Raw genomic sequence first — 25,995 nt, forward strand, 5'->3', positions numbered from 1 at the left:
TTTGTAAGTCCCTGCATTTGTATTTCTTAATTAGCATCGTTGGGACTTACCGCTCAAAGAAATACGCACATCCTATAAACACATCATTACCCATGCCACCCATAGGAGAAATTGCTGTTTCAGACACGTACAACAGAGACGTGAAGAGTAGTTGATCAAAATACAGCTGTTAGACACGACGATTCAATTATGAATGATTAATAAAACCCTCAAAAGCATGTAATTTAAATGAAATCAACCATGGAAACTTTAAAGCAATAATAACAAAAGTTAATTAATATGTAAGGCGACAATGAACATCAACAATGTTCAAGTCAAAACTTATGCTATCTCCTGAAGATGAAAGTATGGGACAAGCTATATAACCATGATATCGTATCAGACTAGACTATGCTATCTACTGAAGATGAAACTATGGGACAAGCTATATGGCCATGATAACGTATAGATTATCAGACTAGACTAGACCTACTTTTTGACACCGGTCCAAGTTTGGTACACTAATATAGACTTGGAAAATCTACAAAAGGCTGCCCCAGCCAACTATAGGTATAACATTGACTGAGTAAGATGGAAATATAAATCTGAAGGGGCACCTTGCCAATGCTGATTACGGTGTATAGGTGAAGCTTGTGTCAAATTAAAGTAACCTTTACATTTGAGCCACACAGCACGGTTACTACCTTTATGGACATATTTATTGCTGGTGTTTGAAGTTAGTATACACTTATTGCACTTACATTGAACTTACATCGGCTATATGTGTACTGTCTCAATAAATGGTTATGTATCGGTGGAGATGTAAGATTATTATATAACGTTGTCATATGCTGAAGTTGTACCAGGGTACAAACCCACAATATAATCCAAGACCGAATTAGAAAGGACTAGTTTGCGTCTGACGTCAGGACAAAGGCGCGGCGCGATTGATTGCTGACCTGCGCAATATGGTATTTTTGGTCTGTCATACGCAAACTAGTTTATTTCAATTCGGTCTTGAATTATAATAACATCTATGTTTAAGTTAGCAACAATTGTGTATTGAAAACCAACATAAATTATTCATTGAGCATGTAGGGTGCAATGACATTATTATGGTCTTCAACATATGCAAAGACATTGCAATCATACCTCCAACTATGTAACTACACTGACATCATTTGTAAATATTTAATCATCTCAGGACCCTACAGCGCTTCTATAATGAGCTCCTTAAAACCTTTATTAGGTTACAGCTTCCTGATCATGAGCACAATATTGTCTATAATTAAGAGGAATATATTATTTATGTACTAGTAATAGGACTAGATATAAAGCCATATCATTATTTCATAAGAATTATGTCCCCAATACTTTGTTTATACAACGGAATAAAAACTAGATCTTGTTATGCCCCCAGCAGCTGAATATCTAAACATAGCAACAATTAGTGTAATATAAATAGCCACGAGAGTGTCCTACCATGTTAATATATATCATTGTATACATGACAGTTTGAAAACTACTTATTATCCATGGTAGAATGGATATTTCTTGATTGGGGTGCCTTTCCTGAAGCTTTTGATTGGTGTCAATGAAATATCCTATAGATAGATGCACTCATATGCCTTTACCACATTTGGCTTGGAATCCAAGGAATGGCAGAGATCTAGTCAAGAGTGGGGAGTGTGGTCATACATGCCCTGGGTCAGTTAGCCTATACACTGGTATTACTCAATATGATAAACAAGATACATGTGTAAGTTTATTAGTAGTGTTTCAATTATGATATATGAGTAGAGTAAGTAGTACCAAAGATCTGCCCGTATTAGAGATTAAGGAATATTATTTGTTTGGATAGATAAACATTTGTAATGCTTAATTAAGCAATGTTGTGTCAAATGTATTTGAGATAACAGTAATGAACACTTTAGAGATGCTTAAAAAGAATTTGTTAAGATATCATGATGTGTCTGGATAAGATAAGATGAGTTATTGTAAGGGTTTACAGACAGCTGACATTAAGAATATCTTTCTGGGTCATAGTAGTTGATGCCATACAAATGATGTCAGTGCTGGAGAATTCATCCTATGGTGTGTAGCACATCATCTGTACACGTACACTGGCATCAATGAGTGAACTCTCAGGCAGCCAGGGCAAAGCAAGCCTCGAGTCGGGTTTCTCAACAGGCATCCACAGATGTGCACACGTCTCAATATGCATCTCACAACACTCCTATATTAGCATCGGCACATTCCAATTCCAAATAAGCACTGGTGGACCTAGTGCGCCAGCTGCGTTCTGATTGGTTGACATCCCTACTGAGCTTCCCTATTGGCTGTTCCCTGATCTGTGACTGCATAATAGTGTCTCATTACCTCCAAAGGCCTCCTGTAATGACACCAACTAATTTTTTTAAAAGGCAATGTTATCTAGTAGTCTATATCAGTACTCTGACAGTTCAGTCATAGGTAATAACGTGGTGTAGAGATATTCGGAACAGTCTCTTCATCTGCAAGGACGGTTGAATTTCCTCTCACCTCTTCAGTGCAATACCAAATCCGGAGCTGACACCAACGTCAGGGTCACTTCGTACACTATTCGAGCAAGTGCAATATTTGCAGTCAGTATCAGTACCCGGCTTGCCAGCAGTCAGGCAACAGCAGCTCTTCACTCTCATCTCAACATCACAACAGTACTTCTTCCTAGCTACTACAGGAAGACTTATACATTGACCAATTCTTCGTGCATCAAGACTTTATCAACACAGACCAACTAACTATTCAAGATGTCTCTCGCTAGTAGCTCTTCGATATCATACAAGAAGTCGTCTTCATCAATTACTTCTACTGGTGGATATGCACATGCTACCGACTTCGTCGGCCATTCAAATTATGCCAAGCTCAGCTCTAAATCAAAGCAGCTTATCAGAAGAAGTTATGAAATGGGCGATTCTGCGCCAGGAATGAAGCACCTTTTCCAAGTAGGCATATCTGCATGGAGTTTCTGCTATGTTTTCTTATTGCATGAATTGAAATGTTGTAAAAGTTCCAATTGGGCATGTTGGTCAAATTGTATAGGATTACTAAGGATTTATAGTGCAATGTATTGCCGAGGACCTTCAGATGGTAAGTTTAGACCAAGGATAGTGCTCAAAGTCAAGTCGTGTCATTATCTCAGTCAAGATATCAAGATGTCGGCCTGCTTGCAGCAGAATGCATAGTTTCTATTTGTATTTACAAATTACACTAATTTTGACTGTTCCGAGACGTGAATGCAGCACTCCAGGGGCTTCAAAATGCCTGCTGTGCGATAATTAGGACTGGTGGGAAAATCGGCAACCCAGCTGAAGAATCACAGGACGATTTAATTGAAATATTTGCAACTGGTAGGCTGAAGATGAACTTTTAATTGGCGCTAATTACACATCGTACCATATTGTAAATCCCGTAATCAATGGATATATATTCTATATACGACTGATTTGAGTGACGTCCACCATTTCACGGATTTAAATATTGCCTTGACAACCGTTTCCTAGGAACTATAACGTGTCAAATCTGAATGTTTATTCAGCGATCTAATGGGATTTTTGTGGTGTTTGTTTTCTGACTTTTCTTGGTTTAATAAGTTGCCAGGCGCGTATATTACACTTCTCCCTGTAGTGATAAAAAATAAGTTGGTAACCTTTCCGGTTCATTCAGTACTGAAATCAAGAACCTACTACAGAGTATCCGTATCGCATAACCAAAACGAGGAAAACGAGCAGCTCCAGCGTTAATTTGTTTAAATTGCAGGAATTCTCCAGTAAGAGAGCTATAATGTTTAGAATGCATGTATCAAAGCAGGTACGGTTTAATTGTTTATACGTATGTTCCATTTGACTGCTACAGAAGGAGTTCCTAACCAGAATGTTAAAGACAAACATTTAATTTCCGTATTTTGTATTTTGTTGTTTTACTTTAGGCTCGCATTGAAGAGCTCGAGGAGGAACTTGAGGCCGAAAGACAGGCTCGTGCTAAGGTAAGTTGTTGGTCATTTCGCGGTAAAAACCTTTCATCGGGCAAGCTTTAATTGCTATTTTAAAACCTTATCAACTTAAGACATGGCAAATAATTTTAGAATGACGCTCGGAAGTTTAGAAAAAGCATCACTTACATTGTGGAATTTGTTTGGTTAAAATCATCTGGGTGATATTTTGATGAGCGCTAAAAATAAACCCGAGTCGTACTTCTTAAATGTCATGACATGGCGGGAAGGCATTTGATGGTCGTGGAGGAATTTGCTTATTAAGACATGTCAAGATTTGGGATTTCATACTAGGATAGTTATGTAGACTTGTTATCACCTCCATCAAAATCACGTTTCATTTCAGACAAATATTTCTTTTCAATATTCTGTCAATATAGCATCTAATTCTTTAATTCATTTTGACTGTCTAATATTTTTGCGATTATCACCAAACGGCTTAAATGATCAAATATATGTATGTTTCATAATAATTCACGACGAAACAAAAACAGAATAATATTGAATTTGGGTTCAAAATTAAAACGTCCAGAGAGCAGCCTAAGTTGTCCTCTCTAAATATTGCTAGGAGGAAATTAGTAGATGCCGCGCATTCCTTTCATTCCTCTTTTGATGCTTACTGCACAACGATGTTGGGAACTAGATCTAACAGAATACATTTCATAAAATGACAGATATAAATTTTGCGTGAGATAAAGTTGAGGTTAAAGCATGAGAGATGCAAGGAAAGATGTTACCAAGTATTGCATTCCAGAGATGGTGCCACATTCACCACATTATAAAATGATAATCTGTCAAAGGGTCAAAGAATTCGCAATGACATATTGGATATAGACGTACAGCACTATTGCAGCGTTAATCAACACCTGGAAAATTGATACCCGTGACCTTATGATTGGGGGATAAATAATAGGTCACTGCTCTTTAGATAGGTTAAGAGTTCATCGCTGGACGAGATAATTTAGAGTCACTCAAGGTTCAAATTGTATTGATACCCTTTAATAAATTCACACATCTGAAACAGATGAAGACAGTGATAATAAACATAAAAATAAAATTGCTTGGACATTTTTTATTATGTTTGTTCATATTTGCTTATTTAACAGGCTGAGAAGGGACGTGCAGAATTTGCACGTGAACTCGAAGACCTTAGTGACCGTCTAGAGGAACAAGGTGGTGCAACGAACGTCCAAATTGAACTTAATAAGAGACGTGAGGCAGAAGTCACAAAACTGAAGCGTGAATTGGAAGATACTCACATGCAGAGTGAAGCAACATCAGCAGCGCTGCGAAAGAAACACCAAGATGCCGTGTCTGAACTTACAGAGAACTGCGAGGCTCTCAACAGAACTAAGTCAAAGTAAGTTATCGATCGATAAATTAGCCTACCTGAGAGCTACAGAATTTACCCATCTGAAATTAATATACCACGGAAGCAATATTGTATCAGCTAAATAAATTGGACGTGCATGATTTTTTTAATTAAAGAACAGGCTGTTAATCAGTAGCAGTACATTGAAATACTCTGAAATATCTTAGTTGATTTTCTAAGACTTGTACAATCGATATTTTGTCTTGCAGGATTGACAAAGAACGTCAACAACTCAAGGCAGAGGTAGATGACCTTTCAGGTAACATTGAAATGCTCCAGAGGTCAAAGGTAAGTAGATAATCTAAAGAGAGTATATTAAAGGAAGGTGACCCGGTATATTTGGAAAATCGAATTCTTTAAAACTTACCTATAACATAAAATGTCGTCCCTTTCAAGCATTCATGCAAAAAGAACACGTAAATTTGACTAATTCCTTACGGAATTACTGACATTAATACAGCGTGATACTGGTGGTCTACAGTGTTTGTTATTAATGAATGTCATCATGATCATGTAATACATTTTCTTATTAATATATTGACATTAGGAGTTCCAAATCAGTGTATTTCCGTAGATATCATCAAGTAAACATTTGAATTAGTCTCAAACGTGGTATACCACAGTCGAGACTAATTCGCCAGGGTTTTGAGGACTTCTTCGGAAATATACCGATTTGGAGAAAATATGAGCTTTTACCTGATACCAACATTTTAATGGGCTAAAGTGGGGATGGTTCTTTCAATCAGGTCACCCACCTTTAAGATATTAAGCACTTACTACTGGCAATGTTCATTTGAACTAATGTAAGAAGAAAATCGTCCTAGATCTCACAAATAACACATTATTATACTTTGAAATGCTCTATACCAACGTACCCGTATTTAATTATGCTTGGTATGTGTGCATCTTATTCTACCTATAGATTAATTCAGACAAAACCGCACATCAACTAGAAGCCCAACTAGGAGAAGCAAATGCTCGCCTTGATGAATTTCAACGCCAGATTGCCGAACTTAACAGCCACAAGAGCCGCATGTCTCAGGAGAATGCTGATCTTCAACGCCAACTCGAAGAAGCCGAGAGCGGCGGAAGTGCACTCACCAAGCTTCGTGCACAGCTGTCTGCTCAACTTGAAGATCTCAAGAGACAGCTTGAGGACGAAAGCAGGGTATGTCTAATTGAGCATTTTGCACTATAAAAGAATACAATGATTAGAACTGTAAAATGACTTTACAGTACCTGAAGTTCAAACACTCTTTAAATAAGGTAAGTTTAGGTGTCCTAATCTAGATATTAAAGTTTTGAAAGATGACTTAAAGACAAACAAAAAAAAAAAAAAAAAAGATTCAGCATTGAAGCTAAATATTTGACAATTTAATACAACTATTAAATCACTTCTATTTCTTATTTCTATCTTCCAGCAAAGGCACTCAATCCAAGCTCAGTACAAGAATGCTATACATGAGAACGACCAGCTCAGAGAGGCTGTGGATGAGGAAGCAGAAGGCAAAGCTGAAGCCACACGCAATCTTGCTAAAGTCAACAGTGAGCTCTCCGCCCTGCGCGCCAAATTCGACAGTGAGGCCGTTCAACGTGCAGAGGAATTGGAAGAACAGAGGAAGAAGCTCGTAGCTAAACTTGCAGCCCTTGAAGAACAACTCGCCACAGCTCTTAGCAAGAACAGCAGCTTGAGAAGACCAAAGCAAGACTGGCTGGTGAATGCGAGGATCTGATGATTGATGTTGAGAGAGAGTAAGGACGCTAGATTCCTAACAACAAAACAACTCAAACCTAAAGCAAATATATTGCATTGACTTTTGGATCCTTTGTAGACAAATATTCAGAAATGTATATTTTTAAGTTTAACCTTGTTTAACTTAACGACAATATTTGGAATTATGCGTACAAGTAAAATAGATTTCAATGCTTGCTTTATAAAATAACAAAAGTGATAATAATATCAACAACAAGTGCAATAACAACAACATAATAATAACAATGCATTCAACCATTTCCTTCTTTGTTCACAGCAAGCCAACCTGTGCGCAGCCTTGGAGAAGAAGCAGAAGAACTTCGACAAGATGGCCGCAGAATGGCAGGCGAGAATTAATGAGCTCACTGCAGAATTGGAAGCATCACAACGCGAAGCACGTGCCTACTCTACAGAACTCTTCAAATTCAAGAGTGTACACGAAGAGAGCCTTGAAACAATCGAGATCATCAGGAGGGAGAACAAGAACTTGCAAGGTAAATATTTTATTCCTAAATTTCACATTACAACTAAAACACGACATAAATTTATATTTGCCTAAAGATGTATCTTTTGTTAGCCATACGAACTTGAAGCTGATTTTGCACATAGTCGTTGAGCGATTAGTGTTTGATTCATTGGTCAATCAATCGTCGCAGCAACTGAGAGTCAATTAAGCTTTTCTGTTACTCTTTCAAATGCAAATAGATAAACACAAATTGCTAGAGGCGTTATTTTATTAACTTTACGCAGTCCATGAAAACAATACTTTCATTATAAGATAATCTGAATAAATGTAACTATAAATTCTTTTTACTATGTAAACAGATGAGATTCAAGATCTTACCGATCAGCTTGGTGAGGGTGGCAGGACCGCACACGACCTCCAGAAAGCACTCAAACGTGCCGAGATGGAGAAGGAAGAGCTGCAAGCCGCACTGGAAGAGGCTGAAGGTGCTCTGGAACAGGAAGAGGCTAAGGTGGTGAGAGCTCAACTTGAGGTCACACAGATCAAGTCTGAAATTGAACGCCGCCTCCGTGAGAAGGATGAAGAGTTCGAAGTCACCCGGTAATTATTTTGCATTAAACATAAAACATTTGATTTTGAAAGCATAAACTCAATGTACTTGAACATTTTCTGGCACTAGTCAGTTGGGCACGTAACAATGTTACTACCACGACATGAACTTATCTACATACAATCTCATATTGAGCAGGCTAGAATCTCAAATTAAACATAGAGAGGAAAGGTCTTTGAGAATAGTTCAATTCCTGCAGTGAATCAGGTACAATTATTTGAATCTCTATTGTGTTTGTGTATTTTTACCTTACAGCAAGAACCACGCGAAGGCCCTGGAATCTATGCAAGCCAGTCTGGAGGCCGAAGCCAAGGGTAGGGCTGATGCTCAACGTCTTAAGAAGAAGCTTGAGACAGAAGTGAATGAGCTTGAAATCCAACTTGATGCCGCCAACAGGAACTATGCTGAAGCATCCAAGACTGTCAAGAAATTGCAAATCACCATCAAGGTTAGTTCATATTGCATGGTCAAACTAAAAAGCAAATACTATACATGTATATGTGGCTCGAAACCAGTTTCGATAAGAGTAGGGTGACAACCCTAACTGACTCGGTCCGTTCCTGTTGCATCCCAGGAGTGCTAATACGGAAATCAATGTTTCGACAACACTTAATGGATGTGTAACGTAATCAATAAAATAAAACAAAGAATAAAATGAATCGTGCAATATTCGAGGTCTTTATAATGAAATATCAAAAGCGTTACTTACATCACGATTAAAAAAACCCTGTATCGTTTATTTTTTCTCATTCAGGAACTGCAAGCTCAACTTGATGACGAACAACGTGCACGTGAAGATCTACGTGACCAGTTCCAACTCACAGAACGTCGCTGCAACATGCTTCTTACCGAGCTGGAAGAGCTCCGTGCTGCTCTCGAGCACTCCGAGCGTGGACGCAAACTTGCCGAAGGTGAACTCTCCGATGCCACTGACCGTGTATCCGAACTGACTGTATCCGTCCACAGCCTGACTGCCCAACGCCGCAAGGTTGAATCCGAATTGTCTACTGCCCGCTCTGAGTATGAAGAAGCTGTCAATGATGCAAGAAACAAGGATGAGATGGCTAAGAAGGCTATGACCGATGTAAGTCAGAATGTAGAAACTGTGCAATTTCCATGCATTATGTCATAACGTCCAACTGAGTGAAAGAAAATCATCCACATAAGTTAAAACATATGTTTATAAAACATGTCAATAGGTGTAAAATACTTTATAAAACTTCAGCTGTAAAAATACTCTAATATTAGCATTGCCAAAGAAACATTGCATCTACAATTTTGACTTTAATCTTCATTATTTTTCCTATTAACAGGCCATGCGCTTGGCAGAGGAACTACGATCAGAACAAGACCGCTATACTGGCGAGAAGATGCGCAAGGGATTGGAACTTACCCTGAAAGACATGCAAGCACGTCTTGATGAGGCCGAAGGCCCAAGCACTCAAGGGAGGCAGGCGAATGATCCAGAAACTGGAACAGAGAGTACGTATATAATTAGGCATCAAAGTTCTGATTTTCATTTTAAATCGTTTTATTAAAACAGTAACAACTTTTGGACAACATTATACAAGTTGGAACTATTTAGTAGCAATCATTATTTGGATTATGCAAATGTTGTTGCCTATTTATTCTGTTCTTGAGAAACACTTGTTTGGGCTCGGAAGCTGCGAATTCACAGACCCATTTTGTGTTAATATTGGCAGCAAGTAAGGCACCACGTCGAATCATATCCTGGCGATACAGTTAATTGTATCAAGCACAATATTTAACATTTACATAGTGTTGTCGTTCGTCATTAAAACAATTTTTAAAGCGAATAGGGCCAAATTAGACGCTGTGCCTAAGAACTTCGGCAGTCTGTTTGGTACATGAGATTAATTCATATGTGCAATTTTTAAGCAGACCAAAACACCACAATAAAGCAGAATTATCCAAAATAAATTGCAGCATAACATTGTTCATTGCTTTTTAAAGACGTTTATTGTTGTAGAAATGTTTAAACCTCAATAACATAACTTACTGTAGGCACCTTGAAACGGAAGTAGATAAAGAAAATACAGTAAGCATGGCAAGAGTATGTTAGGAGTCTGTGAATTCACAGTGCCTTCGAACTAACATCTAAACGAAAAATAAAGGCATTATCGTAAAAAAATAAGAAAACAGCAGACTATTACATACTTCTTTATTGAAACTAATCAAAAAGTAATGCAAGCCATCACAGCTACTATGTACACTCTTACTTATCTTCCACCCAGGTGGAAGGAACCTCGAACACGACTATGAAAGGTGAACAACGCCGCCGTGGTGACACCGAGAAGAACTTGCGCAAACAGGAACGCCGTCTGAAGGAAGTCATCTATGCCGCAGAGGAAGACCATAAGAATGCTGAGAGAATGCAGGAAACCGTTGAGAAACTCAACACCAGATGCAAGATCTTCAAACGCCAAGTGGAAGAAACCGTAAGTGGTATTACCAACAATGGGACTTGAATTCAAGAGCTAATTATGAGCTGGGTGTTTGTGATATTAATCATGAGGTGCAGTACACATAGTGGGGTCTTTTAAAAGAATTAATTATATAATAACCTAGGATTGGAATTAGATTGCATTGCTATGAAAATCTTAGTGTGTGTGTAGAACTCGGAATTGATCCAAATAAAACCCTTCTAACGAATTTGAAGTTGGGCTTTGGTCAAATACGTTAGCTGAATTTAAAAGTAGAGGATTGTCTTGTATAATGGTTATAACTTTGTGGCGATCTAGCAGATCAGTGAAAACCAAAACGACAAACAAGCAGTGTTATTGGCCATGGACGTTTGAGATCAAGACATTTTACGATACTTTTGGGCGATGAGCTTGAAAGTACTGTTTTGAATTGATACACTCACAAACTCAAGCTATTGCCCATGAACTGAAAACAAGTGCCATTTGTTAAAATTATCTATTGAAAAACAATCGATAGCATGTTTCCATATTGCTTTACAGATTGCCGACGGATTGCATAAGTTTGGTGAGTTGTTTTACGCATTGTAACAAATGAAGACAATAAAACGGATATTAAAAAGTAAATTAGTGATACTGAAATAATTGTACTCAAAATTCAAACTCAATGAAAAATTTAAAAGTAGATTGTAAAATGTCTGCGTACTATTTTAAAAGTTTTGCATAATTGTTCTTAGAATTCCCATATACATGATACATATACAAGGTCGATGTATACATTCTTACAGAATTTTTGTTGTAGTCATAATTATGAAATACAGTTTATATATTACAAAAGACAATGATTAAAAACTGACGTTGTTGAGAACAGTTTATCTGTGTTCCTCCAAATATGATATGTTGTGATCCAACAACAATAGTGTTGGGGAGATAGTATTTATTTCGCCAGTATAGTCTACAATATTTGTTTTTTCATTGAACTTTGATATGGAACACTTTGTATTCAACCAATAACTTACTATATGCAATCTAAGTGCTCACACTTACGATGTGTTGACACCCATTTTAATTCTAACAGGAGGAGCAAGTAGAACATCCAACCTTGCTTACCAAGTGGCGCCGTTGCCAAACCGAGCTTGAAAGATGCTGAGGAGCGTGTTTGAAAGGATTACCAGAGAACCAACTGAATTAAACTCCGAGGCAAACATGCGCAACCAAATCACCACAACACCGCGCTATGGTGCTTGTTGATTATAGGGGATTATCAGGTACTTCAGGAAGTTGGTGACGAAATGCCAACCAGAGCCATACACATTATCATTGATCGCTCCCGCTCACCCTCACTGACTCCACTTCCACGAGTCGATCCCCTTCCTGCTTATCATCTGTCGCACCAACCCCACGATTGGAAGGTAACTTCCCAGGCTGAAGGCGGCGCTACCAGAGGATGTACCCACGGAGATCTGATCCGTCCACCTAGGGCACCCCTTTCAATGCCTTGAGACCGATCACCCCCAAACATGGCAACGTGTTCACAGGGTAGTACCAAAAGGCGACTTCTTTGCGTCGGGAGCTATGCACTCAACGTTACTACGGTGCTGATCATTCTGCGGCATATTCTAAGTCAGCGGAATATTTATCAAATGATATTGACCTGCACTTTCGGAATTGGACATTCTTTGAGATTAGATGATATTACTCTTTCAAACCAAGAACCTGTCATACAGCAGCGAGCCTATATTCGATGCACATGCAAGATCAGATGCACCTTCAGCGATGACACAGAACAGACATAGTGTGGTTGGAGTCGGATTGAGCCAGTTGCATCTGAGCCTGCGGCACCTAATAAAACGCACCTGTCGAGCAGGGGCGAGAGTTGAGGCAAACTGGGGAAGAAGCTCCAGCTGAAACCCCTTGCAGAACCGGTCAAAGCTTACAATCACCAAAGTGTACACATAATAAAATTATTGCCTACTATGGTCTGACGGTAGTTTGCGCATTTCACAAACTTTGCTAATGCCGTTGTCCTAAAGGCTACCTACGCTGATCGAAGCTGATATAGTTTTTCTGGCCATTAACTATATCGGCACTCTCTGCTTTCCTACGTGAAATTGAGATGTCTGGAAGGAAGATGCCGGAAGCACATATGAAATTTAAGAAGCATAATAACAGCAATGTTCAAATTTCATTTTTGAAAACCTGAAACAATATTTTTGGTATTATGAAACAATTGTAAGAAAAAGTTTTTTGCACCTTACGTTATTTTTTGTTCTAGAAATGCTATTAAGTGGATATGTATAAAATTTGAATCCATGAGAAGCACTGCACAATTATTTTTGAATGATTTCGACACAGCGTTGATTTGAGGTTAGGAGGAGACTTGCCGGTCACTTAAAAAGGACAAAAATCCACAGGACAACCTCAAATTATACTCAAATCATATTATATTACTTTGATATTAAAAACTTACCTTGATATCACAAGAATTTGAAACAATAATTGAGTAAATTACATAATATTGCACTTCTATTTATTCATTAATTTATATTTTATTTGATTTTCGTATTCACCAACATATATATTTTGTATTATTCAATATTACGTGACCACCATATCCCAGTCAGAATATCTTGTAAAAAGGCGGAGTTCGATAATTCCACTCTTTGGAACCACTTGTATAAAATATATCTGCTTATTATCTCCCTGTCTTTCCGCTTTGTTGGACAGACCAAATTTTGTAGTCGAATCGGAATGTTGTGCTCCAAACACTTTTGTACCAAGCTTTTTGCATTCATTTTATTATTCGTAGCTAACCTTTTAATATCTGAATGGGTGTACAATATCGACTTTTTTACAATATTAAATCAATATGACGGTCTCCCGATTTTCGCTGAAAATCATGCCGGTACATTTATTGGCTCTTGGGAATATAATGAAACAATATGTGTATTTATATATAGATTGAGTATTTATTCCTATTTCAAGATTGCACTGTTATTGAGAAATTTATGCTCCGTGGGTATAGATCAAAGGTATTATATATAAATATACTGACGCCCTGCTCGACACGATATATCAATCCTTTTTTCTGCTTTCTCTTTTGCAGTGTTTATATACCTTTAGCTTTTCGTCCCCATGTAAAACCCTAAAAACCAAGCTTCTAACTTGATATACTATAATTTATATAAATTGTTTTATACCGTGCATGAATCAGTATAAAAGAAATGCTGCAAAATACCACAGGGCCGATTCATGTAGTAGGTTAATACCATGGCTGGAAGCAAGCAACAAGCATAAGGCAACGATCAAACAAATTTCATTTCAGTTGTTCAAAAGGATTAAACCGTATACAGTCAGCTTATCAAAAATACCAACTGTATTTTATTTTTGGAATTTAGCTTTTTTTTTGACTAAATGTACCATTTTTTTGCCCATGCTAGAATTCAACAGTCTGCGCATCATTAGATATGAAATTAAAAGTATTAACACACTGTTCATGCCTCCAGTATATTTGTATGATACCATCTTCATTTCCATCTTTCTGTCTTGTGTTTTTGTCCATATGCATGCTGGACCTGGGCCAAGTTTCTCTCTTTCTATTGACACATACACAATTAAATGCTGGCTGAATTTAGTCTTGGTCCCAGGCAATTCCCCTTTTCCCACATTCAACTAATAGCTACTGTGGCATTCTGTACCTTTTATGCTTTTTAATACTAGCTACGTTCTACTACCGGTTAATTAACAACCTCATGACGTACTTTTTTTCTCTCTATTTTTCCTCTCTTGACTTAACTGCACTGAAAGGGTATGTTCCATAACTACTTGCCTGCTCAGAAACATTCCTTCCAAATATTTATATTTTTTTATATCTTGCTAATAATTCGAATGGCTATTCTTGTACTTTCAAATATTTTACCCAATATTTTCACATATCAAATAACAAAGCCAGATGATGGCATTACTGAGGCACTTTTTGTGACTGTTGGATTACTGCATTAGGGTAAAAAAATACGATTGCTTAGCTAATAACTGATTAATTGATCAAGAGAATTTAAGCTGGTATAAGAATTTGAAAAATCATATTTGTTCACTTTTACCGTTACATCTAGTCGTTTGTGAACTTCTGTTTGATCTGTTTTGGCTATTTGATGACATTTTGCATGTGTTTCGGGGAGGTGGTGCAATCAATTTTCATTAATCAAAACATTCACACGCATAGAGTACAACCAGGGCAACGTGAGAAATGCAAGACGTGAGTTTCAAAACAAATTCTTTAAAAAAATGCTTTAAAACTGCGGAATGATGATCACGCATTTGCTGCAATTAATTTGCCACCAATTACCAGCCTGAATAATTTATCGCCAGAGAAAGTTTCTATATCGATTTTTTGATTATCAAGAAACACTTAAGTTTGTTTTTGAAATGAAACGGTCTTAGTAATCTCAATCTGCCCTGCGGGTTTCTTACTATTTCAAAAGGTACTATCAGTGATTCGTTAGATTAGAAGTCATACAAAAATCATCAAAAATCAAGATTTGTGCTATTTTTTTGTTAGAGTATAGTGACATCCTATCATATACTCTTCAGCCAGTGTTGGAGGCCCTCCAGTCCATACGGACACTTTCAATTACACGGAGAATTAACCACTGCTGTTTTCTTAATTTATTCTCTTCGCCACATATTTCAAATGTTTTTTATACTATCTTGGAATCACCGAAAGTGCCTTTAAAAATCATTTGGGTTAGAAACCCATTAGCGACTTCAACTAAATGTTTTCAGACGTAAAACACAAATACAATACACAACAGACAAAAATATTACTGCCAACGGGTCACTTGCTTACTGGAAAAACGTTCAACACGGCCAATACAACAAGGTGATATTACTGATGACAGATTAGCCAGAAGACAGAAACCAACGTATTCAAGATACAACCACGCTGACGCTCTCCAAAGAAGAAGAGATGTAACGCCACCTAACCTGACCAGCAAATACCGAACTACAAGAAAAGGCGATTTGTGACCGCCAGAAGATGGGAGATGAATTGAACATCAATAACGGAATCGAGAATATATGAATAAACTGGATAAAGAAGTAGATAGAACCCCAGTAAAACCCTCATCGAAACAAATAAATTACAATACGAAGACGATCTACATACTTAATGCTAAAAGAAAACGTTCGCCAATAAAATAACACGGTGATATTGCTGATAATGAAGATAGAAGCCAAGACACGATCACCAAACGCTCAAAGAAGAGAGGATGTACAACGCCCACCTAACCTCCTGACCAGCAAATACCAAAGACTACAGAAGAGAGAGCGTTGTGACCTTAGGAGATGGGAGATGAATTGAACATCAATAGCGAGAATCAAGAGAATATATAAAGAATAAAAACTGGATAAAGAAGAAGCAGATGGAGGCCCCAGTAAAACCCTCATCAGAGACAAATAAAATTACCAATACAGACACGATCCTACACTTTTTCTTATTCTTTTCTAAAAGAAAACGTTCGCCAATAATAAAATAACACGGTGATATTGCTGATAATGAAGATAGAAGCCAAAGATACGATCACCAAACGCTCAAGAAGAAGAGGATATACAACGCCCATCTAACATCTGACCGGCAAATACCAAACAATATTGGAATATAGAAATGCAGCTCTCATAGACTACAGGAAAAGAGATTGTTGTGGCGATACAAAGGAGAGATGAATTCAACACTAATAACGAGAAACAAAAGAATATTACGTATAAAGAGCACAACCAATAGGAAACATATGCGACTAAGCTAGAAGTGACATGAAAAGGAGGTTGATCAGCGATCGTAAACAAATTAATTCAAGAGATGATAAAATGGAAAAAATAGAAACAGCGAAAAGCAAAAAAGGGTGATACGACATTAAGCAGGGGAACAGATACAAGAAAAAAAAAGAGTTCGAAGAGGGTAAATACAAGAAAGACATATTTACGACTCGAAATACGACGAAAGAGATGAGTGAAAGAGATGAGGTACAATGCTCCAACAGCATTTCCATCTATACAAATATCATCAAGCAGGTATATCGGATTATCACGAAACAGCAAATGAGACTTAAAAAGCATTATGATGAAGAAAGTACAAGCAATAATCACGATCTGCAAAAAATAGTGATGGAAAGATTTGCAAAAGACGTAAGGATTGTACGACTTCTTCGGGAAAAACTACATCGTAATTTTCAAAGGAAGCTTGACGGTTCCCACAGCAAATGAACATACACAATGTAGGAATAAAAACAGAAAGGGAAGGAAAAATAAAAATAAAACGAGAGGATGGAAGCAAAAGAAACGGCTCAAGAGGAAGAACAGAGAAAACTGATAAAAAAACAAAAACAAAATGAAAAAAGAAGAGAACATCAAACAGAACAATAAAAGGAAAGAAAATGAGAAAGGAAAACAAAACCTCTTGTCATAGTCAAGTTGACCGACTTCTGCTGTTATCACGCAACTCTCAACTGATTTACCACATGGGAAGTAACATCTGCTACGACATCTGGATGGTTCAAGATGGTGTATATAGATCACAAATAACGCCAATGAAATCCACGGCAATTCTGATCATTCATATAGAAGAAAATTCTGAGAACTAGAAAATCTACAATACTTTCAAACTAACACCACACCACCAGCTTGTTTCGATCACAGTTCTCCATAGTAAACTGTTGGACAACAAAACCTCAGTGTTTCCGATAGTACAGGCGTATAACATTCAGAACCATTCAACACTGTAGAGGTAACAATAATACATCAAACGTTAAGCTCCGATCTGGCGGTGTGAACCAACACGAATACATCAAACGTTAAGCTCCCATCTGGCGGTGTGAACTAATACGAATACATCAAACGTTAAGCTCCGATCTGGCTGAGTGAACTAATACGAATACATCAAACGTTAAGCTCCCATCTGGCGGTGTGAACTAATACGAATACATCAAACGTTAAGCTCCCATCTGGCGGTGTGAACTAATACGAATACATCAAACGTTAACTCCCATCTGGCGGTGTGAACTAATACGAATACATCAAACGTTAAGCTCCGATCTGGCTGAGTGAACTAATACGAATACATCAAACGTCAAATACAAGAAATCTGAGAAAAGCAGTGGTGAGAGAGGCTTTCACGATGGATTGAAAACAAAGCTGTCGAGCTCTGACTGCTTGTAATCTACTACACAAGAACATTTCACGCAAAGACTACTACCAGATACTAGTATGTGACGCTTTCGACAATGTGCTGCATGCATTATCATCAAGTAGCATCTGAAAATTCAAAGTTCACACTTTACAGAAGACTGCATTTCCCTCAGAGCATCGCACAAAGGCAAAAACATCCAACTGAATTATCTTCCTAATTTACACAACGCGTCAACACAGAGTCTACTCAAATTCAGCACCAGTCATCAAAGGGCATCTTGGAATCTGCAGGTATATTGACAACCTATGCAACTACATCTAATTCACCAAAGGAAGAGAGGATAAAAAGCATAGGAATTTTTTCAATCTAAGAAAAATAGTTACCAGATAATCTACAATACACAACCGATTGTAGCAAAATACGAGGATATTGTAAACCATTATTCTAATTGTTGACTGAAGGGATGAAGAGGGATTCGTCTTACTCAAAGGAAAAAAATCACCAAAAGACTTCTGCCAAATCGTCATGAAATCATTGAGAGATCATCGGGAGATGAACAAGAGACAAAAACATCAGTAGACCTCGTTATCGCTATTCGCTGCGAAGTGACTCGATTAACAAGCAAATTACGGTTTCGCCATTCATAGTAACATTACACTAATTATTACGTCCGAAAACAAGATCCCAGTCGTACATATAATTACGTTCGAGGTTATCTTTATCATCGAAAAGTAACCAAGGATGATGGAAACTGTTACAAAGTTTCCTGGCATATATATGATGTGTAATCATCATATATCTGAGTCAAAATTGTAAAGAAATTGGATTTGAAAATATAATTTTTAATCTGTTGCAACACTATTTAAATTGAAAAATATGATTTTTTTACAATTTCGAGACATTTTGCTCAAATTATTCTGTTCAAAAAGTATAGGAAAAAGTACATTTTCTGGATATTTTCTGTCATTCCATGATTTTATTGACAAAATCAAGTGGCAATATTTAATCAGCTCAAGTTATAATCGTAATTTTGGTGACTAGAGCTTATCTAAATATTTTATCTTCTAGCTTTATGGTCAAATTCTTGATTTTGTGTTTTCCACGTATCAAATTAGATTTTATCACCATTTTCAAACCAATTTCTTTGCTGATTCAGGTCAAAGGATATATGTTTCCAAAAACAGGAAATATAAGACCTGAATTTGAAGAGCATGATGAATATGCAACACGCATAATTAAGTGATTTGATTAGATATGCAAAACACATAATTATGTCATTTGATTCACTTAATCAACGGTCAATACTTATGAAATTTGGACATGGACAAAATGTCAAAAGAGGATGAACACCACAAAGAGCAGAACTTTACTTACCTTTTCTAGTTTTGCAATTGTACTCAAATTTCACATTTTTGGCTATTGGAATGAATGGATCAAATGATGTTGCAAATGATTGGGTTTTCGAGTACCACAAGGTACCAAAAGGTACAGAGTTACACTAACAGCATCTTCTGATTTTCACATCAGAAATATCAGCATGACCCTTTTACTCATCATATTCAAAGATTGATATATCGAACTGGACGTTCCCTCATTGTCCAATTCTTATCGACTACAATGGAGTAACATATTCTCATCAGGTCTTGCCATTTTAGCTTCATCTTGTGTTTTAAGAAACAGACTACGCCCCTTTCTTCATTACGCGTCGCTGCATTGCACGATCAAGATCGCATTCTTCTTGAAACATAGGCTATATAAGCGTGAAACGCGGCATTGGCAAACACAAAATAGCGTCCATGATAATCTATGGCTCCCTGAAGTTATGTGTTAAATGTATTGTCTTGATTGGGGGGACATGAAAGCAAGAAAGCGAGATGTGCCGTGCTTGGGTATAATCTCATTGCAATATTTGGCAGTAGAATAGTTTCAATACGTATTATTTACAACTTGCTTCACATTGCATTTGTAAAGTTTGATAGCCTCATTTTTTGCCAATTCAAATCACTAAACGATAGCTTACTATTTTCAAAACCTTATTTTCAAAAATGATAATATCAGTGAAAAAAGTGGATGCTATTACACTTGCCAATTTAAAATTTTCTTCAGATATGTGCGTTTGTTGCAAGCCAAACAAAAACATTTTCTTCGACCTCTATTCTAAGAATATAACATTCTCACTGATTTAGTTTTTAGCCAATTTTTGTTTAAAAAAATGTTGCACAAATTTTTCAATGCCATACATTTGCAAATTTCAAATTTTCTTCAAATATGTTTTTTGTTGCCAAAGAAACTCCCAATCTTCACAATTTCACCCTTTATTCTAAGAACTCGTCGTCCTCATTAATTTCGTTTCGAGGTAATAAAAAAAATACATACACATAAAATGTTGTGTATGTAATAATGCAATGACCAAGTTTTACATTTTTGAAAATAAGTTTACTATGCAACAAATACCATAAAGCCCTCTTGCTTCTTGCTATCATGTTATATTTATTCGTAATATATCGTAATTTGTAGACCGTTATCGCCGTTGACATTTTGTGTCTGTACCATTATACTCGTTATTCACGTCCAAGCGTTTACAAGTGAGTGGCGTATTCGGTATATTACCATTAAGGATTCTGATAGCGATGTTTTCACGTATTTTTGTGGGACCTGAGAGCACATCAGATATATCGAATTGCATTTTGAATACGAGTAATGTACTTCTGATATCAAACAATTTAGATTTTTTTTAAATTCGTGATATAATGCACATTTTATGGCAAATGATTAAAATTGATATTTTTGTGAAATTTAACAGTCCTCGAAGTAAATTGTATAAATCTAATGATATGAACTTAAAGTGTGTGTAACTTTCGTATTGAAGATATAGATTTTGTCCCCCAAAACACCAAAAAAGTAGGTGTTTTGGGGAAAACAGATCGTCGATCGTCGGCTTTTCATCCCAGCTACATACACTTTAAGTACATATCATTAGATTTATAACGTTTATTTCGAGGACTGTTCAATTTCAAATATGTCAATTTTAATCATTTGCCATCAAATGTATTATATCGCAAATTTCAAAAATCAAAATTATTTGATATTAGAAGGGCATTCCTCGTATTCAAGATGCGATTCGATATGTCTGATGCTCTCAGGTCTCACAAAAATATGTGAAAACGTCGCTATCCAAGCCCTTAAGACGTTTAGTGTATTCTGACCATGAGTGGGTCCTCTAAAGATTTTTACTTGGGCATTTCAAGAGTATTTTGAGTATTTTGACCAAGTGACCAAATTCAAAATATTTTTATGTTATTTTTATCTTTATTCGTCTACAATTTTCTCGGTCAATTCCTTATCTTGCTGGCCAATTTTGGACCATGGCCTATAGAACAAAAGATGCTAACCAGTGTATATGTAGAAAAATACACATGTACAAATTAATACTGGATATATACCGAATAATTGATAAATAATGTACCACCACGCAAAGCCGGAATATTATATATCCCAAATACCATGATGTATATACTGAATACCGCAGCTCATCGCCAAAACGCTTAATGATATTCAATGCAACTGTTAACTCCTTTTCTCTCTTCTCTCTATTTTCCATCCATGTTCTCTACGGCCATTTTTCATGGTATTTAGAGAGGATCGAGGATCCAGCATTTCTATTAAGCTGTAAACGACTCACGAATAAACTTGACAACTCTTAGCAAAACAAAACGGTAAAAAATCAAGTCCTTAACTGATCGACTGCGGTGTTGTTCAATCTGCACGTTGTAACTTCACTTCCTGCACGACGTGATTATTGCACGACACATAATATTTAAAAATATCCTTCCCACGTGAAAACGATTTGGATCAAAATTGTGTCCATTATGGGAATTTTTTGAAATTGGAGATCTTGCCTAATTATATCTGGTTACATTGCTCCGGCTGGATTTGTGCATATTATAGGTCTTACTGGGATAGCCAAGTTGAAATCCAACACACCTAACGTGATCACATGACCTTAACCTACCACACATAGGAGAGTGTGAATTTCAAATGGAGCTACCTGATTGGGTGACTCCATTTGGAAATAGAAACCCACAATATGTGGGAGATTTAGGAATTATGGCTCTTCCATAAGAGTGTATAGGATTTCAACTGGAATAGCCTATTTCGGCCTAGTTCTGTAACACCCTGTAACTCACTTGTTTTTATATTATAAAGACCTGATTTGCACATTTCTTTGTATTTCCACCCTCAAGCATTCAAATATATTGCACTATCATGACCAATTTCACTCTTGCACTTTTTTTCCTTTTAGCCCCAAAGCTGGGACTAGGTATTCTAGTCTCAAGTCTCAAGATTCAGATTCCGATTAATCAACCATTATTAAGTCGATAGGTTAGCAAAATCTCAGGAAAAAAACATTATGTGATACTTTTTCCCTCAGGCATGGTGTTTTGGTCGGACTTAATTGGTGAGACTATGCGATATGCACCACTGGCACTTGATGTTGTGGCAATTACTAATCAAATATATTTGAATTTGAAGGTAGTAAATTTTAAATTCAATTTTTTTTTTGTTTAATATTGTATATACTAATCACGATTATAGTAGTGTGAGATGAAATTATATTATACACAAAAGAAACAGAGAGTTTGAAAGCCGATAATACTAAATGCGACTACTTACCAACGCTCACGATTTTGTTGCCAACTTAAAAAACTGACTTTCCTGTCTGCTCTATGGTAACAGGGACAACTCCACATAATTGGTTGCATCTTGAATGTAGAGGCAAGTTGCACGTTTGGTTTGACAATTAACATATGCATTCATTATTGTGGGCATTGCTTCAGCCAAAATATCGAATATTTGTCTGATTTCCAATTTGGTTCCAATAGGCTACTATCAAACTAATTCGTCCCACACTTTTTTATTTAATAGACCATTTTAGTATCCCGTAAGCCTGTGCGAATCTCCGATGCGCACATCGTTACTCGGCGGTTACTGCGCAGTTGAACGTGAGCAGTAACGATATGCGCATTATCAAAACGGTGACCTATGACAGCTTAATCTGCTCAAAAACAACTTCGCTCAATTCGGTTTCTTTCTCATTCAATGGACTTTTCACTCATCCACCGCATGTACATGACATGCCTTCGTATTCATATGACCTCTCACCTTGATGACCTCATCTCAATTGAGGTCGTAAACTCGTAATGCACGAAAGGTACCAGCCATTTACCGCGGTACTCCTGAGTCTCCATTTGATATCACGAGGCTTTCACCTGTCAATGTATGAAAAAAATTGAATTCCTTTGCATATGCTGAACCCACTTCAATGTCATGCCTGATTCAAATTGGTCAAATATGAGCAAAACTGCAAGTTTATGAGTGAATATGATACGAAACTCTTAAAGGAGTACGTTAAGAAAGATTTATTCAAGCCATATCAAGAACATACTTAATCCAACCTTATCCAAAGGTTTATCAATGAATTGGAAGTACAGATTTCTTGTAATTTTTTCCATCAAGAATTATTCTGGATGCAGTTAATTTTACTTCTATACTTGTATGTGAACAAAGGAATGATGATGTCACTGCCATCTGAAAGGTGGGGATGGAGGGGTGGCGATGACATCTCTACATACAGCTACTGCCTATTTCATTGCAGATTATAGATAGCGACGGTTCGTGTAACCAAGTGGAACAGACTATATAAGTGTTTGTACCGTGCTTCGCACCCGTCCACTCTATTGATTTAAGAAAGAGTGCTGTTATGCCGTTGTTCTAACCAAGTTTCAGTTGGAGAGGATAATGTTGTTGCATCAAAATATAATAGCTAACATTGGTAGACATTTTGGCTGAAAGTTATAGGAACTCTATATTTCCAATTCATTGTTATGCCTTTGGATATGGTTGGACTAAGTATGTTCTTGAAATGCCCTGTATATCTTTTACTTTCATACTACTCCTTTAATAATACCTTCTGCTAATATTTAATCTCTGTGGTGTTTCTTTTCAGGCTAGTACCAGTCCATTCGTCAGATCATCGTCGATCTACTCTTCATATTCTTCAGGGCGTAGCCGGACACGCAACGGCTCCATATCATCCAATGGTACTCATAGCCGTAGAAATAGCATAGGCCATACAAACGGCGACTCTAAAGACGACGATCTTGAAAATGATCTTCAAATTACTATTTAAACAAAACATTATGATGAAAGAAGAATATTAAAATGGTGATAATCGCAACTTGCTAACTGATATGACTGTAACTTTAAAAATTAAAAAATTAACGAAATCACCAAGGGAAGTAAAGCAACCCTTTTACTGATGTTATTTACATACAGTAAAATGAGTGTAATAAAGCAATAATGCCAAAATTTTAGAATGTTATACACAGCATCAAACAAACCTAAAAACTTGTTTATGAACTTTTACAAAAGAAATTGCTTCATGGAATAATGCAATAGAAACTTAAATTATTTCTAATATTATATTGTCTGTTATTTATATTCTTTAATGTATGTAGAATGTTTCTAGACTATACAGTAATTTATTGCAAAACCTAAGATGTTAAGATACACCATTAATAGGGCAAATTGTACTTTAGCAAACCATGCATTTCCCAAGGTGCTTGTACATAGGGCGTAGATGCCTGTTTCTTCTAGGAAAAGATCCTGTAGGGAAACTGTAGGAAACAACCCTGTCCTTCCTTGTTAGGGCTACGGCTGAAAGAGATTCGGAGCTTAGGCCTAAACTTGGGTGCAGGCTTGCATACATTATTTGCAAGTAGATCACGCAGTGTCGTCCTTTTCGTTCAGCACAAAAAATCACTGTCGCTTTTTTAGCTCCAGAGTTGAATGAATGAGGAAAGATGCGAGTGGTGTTGGCGGCCTAAGCTTACCTAATGTTGAAAAGACCATTGTAATGGCATACTCGCACTTTCTTTCAATCTGAGACTTGGTTTTTATAGAATCACATATCTAACATTTGTAAATCGTGTTGTCAAGGAATTTTATTGAATTGCTTATTAACAAACGCCACATCAATTGGGAAAATGCATTGCGTTGCTTAGAACAATCACTGCACACTATTTTGAAACATGGACATATGATTTTTTATTTTTCATTTCAAATTTTAGTGTATTTATTAATAGAAACTGTGCATGTATGACAAAATGTGTGATCATGATTGGGAAAGAAGAATACTTCAAAAAAGCCTTAACAAAACAGAAATGATTAAAACTAAGTAATGCATCCACTTCTGCTGTAGAGTGTAGTTTATTGTAGTTGCCATCATATTATTTTAAGTTCCAAGCATAACATTTCAACTTTGTTTCCTTTAAAGAATGCTTAAATCATAAGCTTACTTAAAAAGTAGTCGTTAGATTATGTTATACCTCATTCCATTAAAAAATCATAACTGAAAATGCATATTTTTATTTCTTTGATTGCAGTTTATTTTAGGGAAGCGTAAATTTCTTAAAATGCCTGTTGTGTTAGAATATAGGAAAGTTGCCTAAGCTTTTATAACCTCTTAAACCATCAACGTGTGCGGTACTTACTGGCTGAGTATCAAACACGAACACACACAAAAGGAGAAACAACTGTCTACAGCTTATATAAATTATATATATAAATAAAAGTAATTTTTTGAGAATTTTGGTCCAAGAGACATTGAGAGGAAAAGGAGAAGATGATTATATAACATTGTGTATAATATCCCTTGGTAGGATAGTTGACACGACGTCGTGACATAGTGATAATTTGTGGCTTTCAAATACTATGTGAGATATTCTACTACTATTACTTCACTTGAATGAATGAATGAATGTACCTGTCTTCCTCTAACATTGCTATTAATAAACTCTTGTGGGTTGGTACCAATTCGCAAAAAATGAACGAAAAAATGGAAAGAATTTTGACTCTTTATTAAGAAGTATTGAATCCGTTTGGAAGTACATCCGCACACACGTCACATCATAATGACAACATCACCTTCCTGGTACTTATCTTTAAGACTTAGACTACCAAGCTAATATATTGGTCGCACTATATCGGATCACCTGTACTATACACTAGGACTAGATAGGACACAATCTGCAATGTTTGAATCTCCATCCTTCTCTGGCTCAATTGTTGAAGTTAAAATATTGTTTCTGCTCTCATGTGACTC

The 25,995-nt window shown here is 36.7% G+C and overlaps 2 protein-coding genes and 1 long non-coding RNA gene across 3 annotated transcripts in view; all 3 read left to right on the forward strand.

Moving 5' to 3' along the window:
* The window catches only part of LOC140164866 (myosin-16-like), an 83,480-nt gene extending 75,978 nt beyond the window's left edge, over positions 1-7,502 (forward strand). Inside the window, exons 28-33 of the mRNA XM_072188247.1 lie at positions 3,947-4,003; positions 5,116-5,369; positions 5,591-5,669; positions 6,304-6,549; positions 6,803-7,131; positions 7,412-7,502. Of these exons, the coding sequence (XP_072044348.1) occupies positions 3,947-4,003; positions 5,116-5,369; positions 5,591-5,669; positions 6,304-6,549; positions 6,803-7,114 (948 nt within the window). The 3' untranslated portion in view covers positions 7,115-7,131; positions 7,412-7,502. The remainder of the gene's footprint in view (positions 1-3,946; positions 4,004-5,115; positions 5,370-5,590; positions 5,670-6,303; positions 6,550-6,802; positions 7,132-7,411) is intronic.
* On the forward strand, positions 7,463-11,801 carry LOC140163696 (putative uncharacterized protein MYH16). The gene is made up of 7 exons (XM_072187012.1): positions 7,463-7,628; positions 7,960-8,200; positions 8,466-8,658; positions 8,965-9,294; positions 9,524-9,664; positions 10,466-10,669; positions 11,730-11,801. The coding sequence occupies exons 1-7, from the start codon at positions 7,463-7,465 to the stop codon at positions 11,799-11,801; spliced, it is 1,347 nt and encodes a 448-aa protein (XP_072043113.1).
* Positions 11,802-21,476: 9,675 nt separating this feature from the next.
* On the forward strand, positions 21,477-25,253 carry LOC140164868 (uncharacterized). The gene is made up of 2 exons (XR_011860594.1): positions 21,477-21,547; positions 23,839-25,253. It is a non-coding gene; the product is annotated as an uncharacterized lncRNA (long non-coding RNA).
* Positions 25,254-25,995: the final 742 nt, after the last annotated feature.

Source organism: Amphiura filiformis, chromosome 11 (genome assembly GCF_039555335.1).
Source record: "Amphiura filiformis chromosome 11, Afil_fr2py, whole genome shotgun sequence".
Classification (NCBI taxonomy): domain Eukaryota; kingdom Metazoa; phylum Echinodermata; class Ophiuroidea; order Amphilepidida; family Amphiuridae; genus Amphiura; species Amphiura filiformis.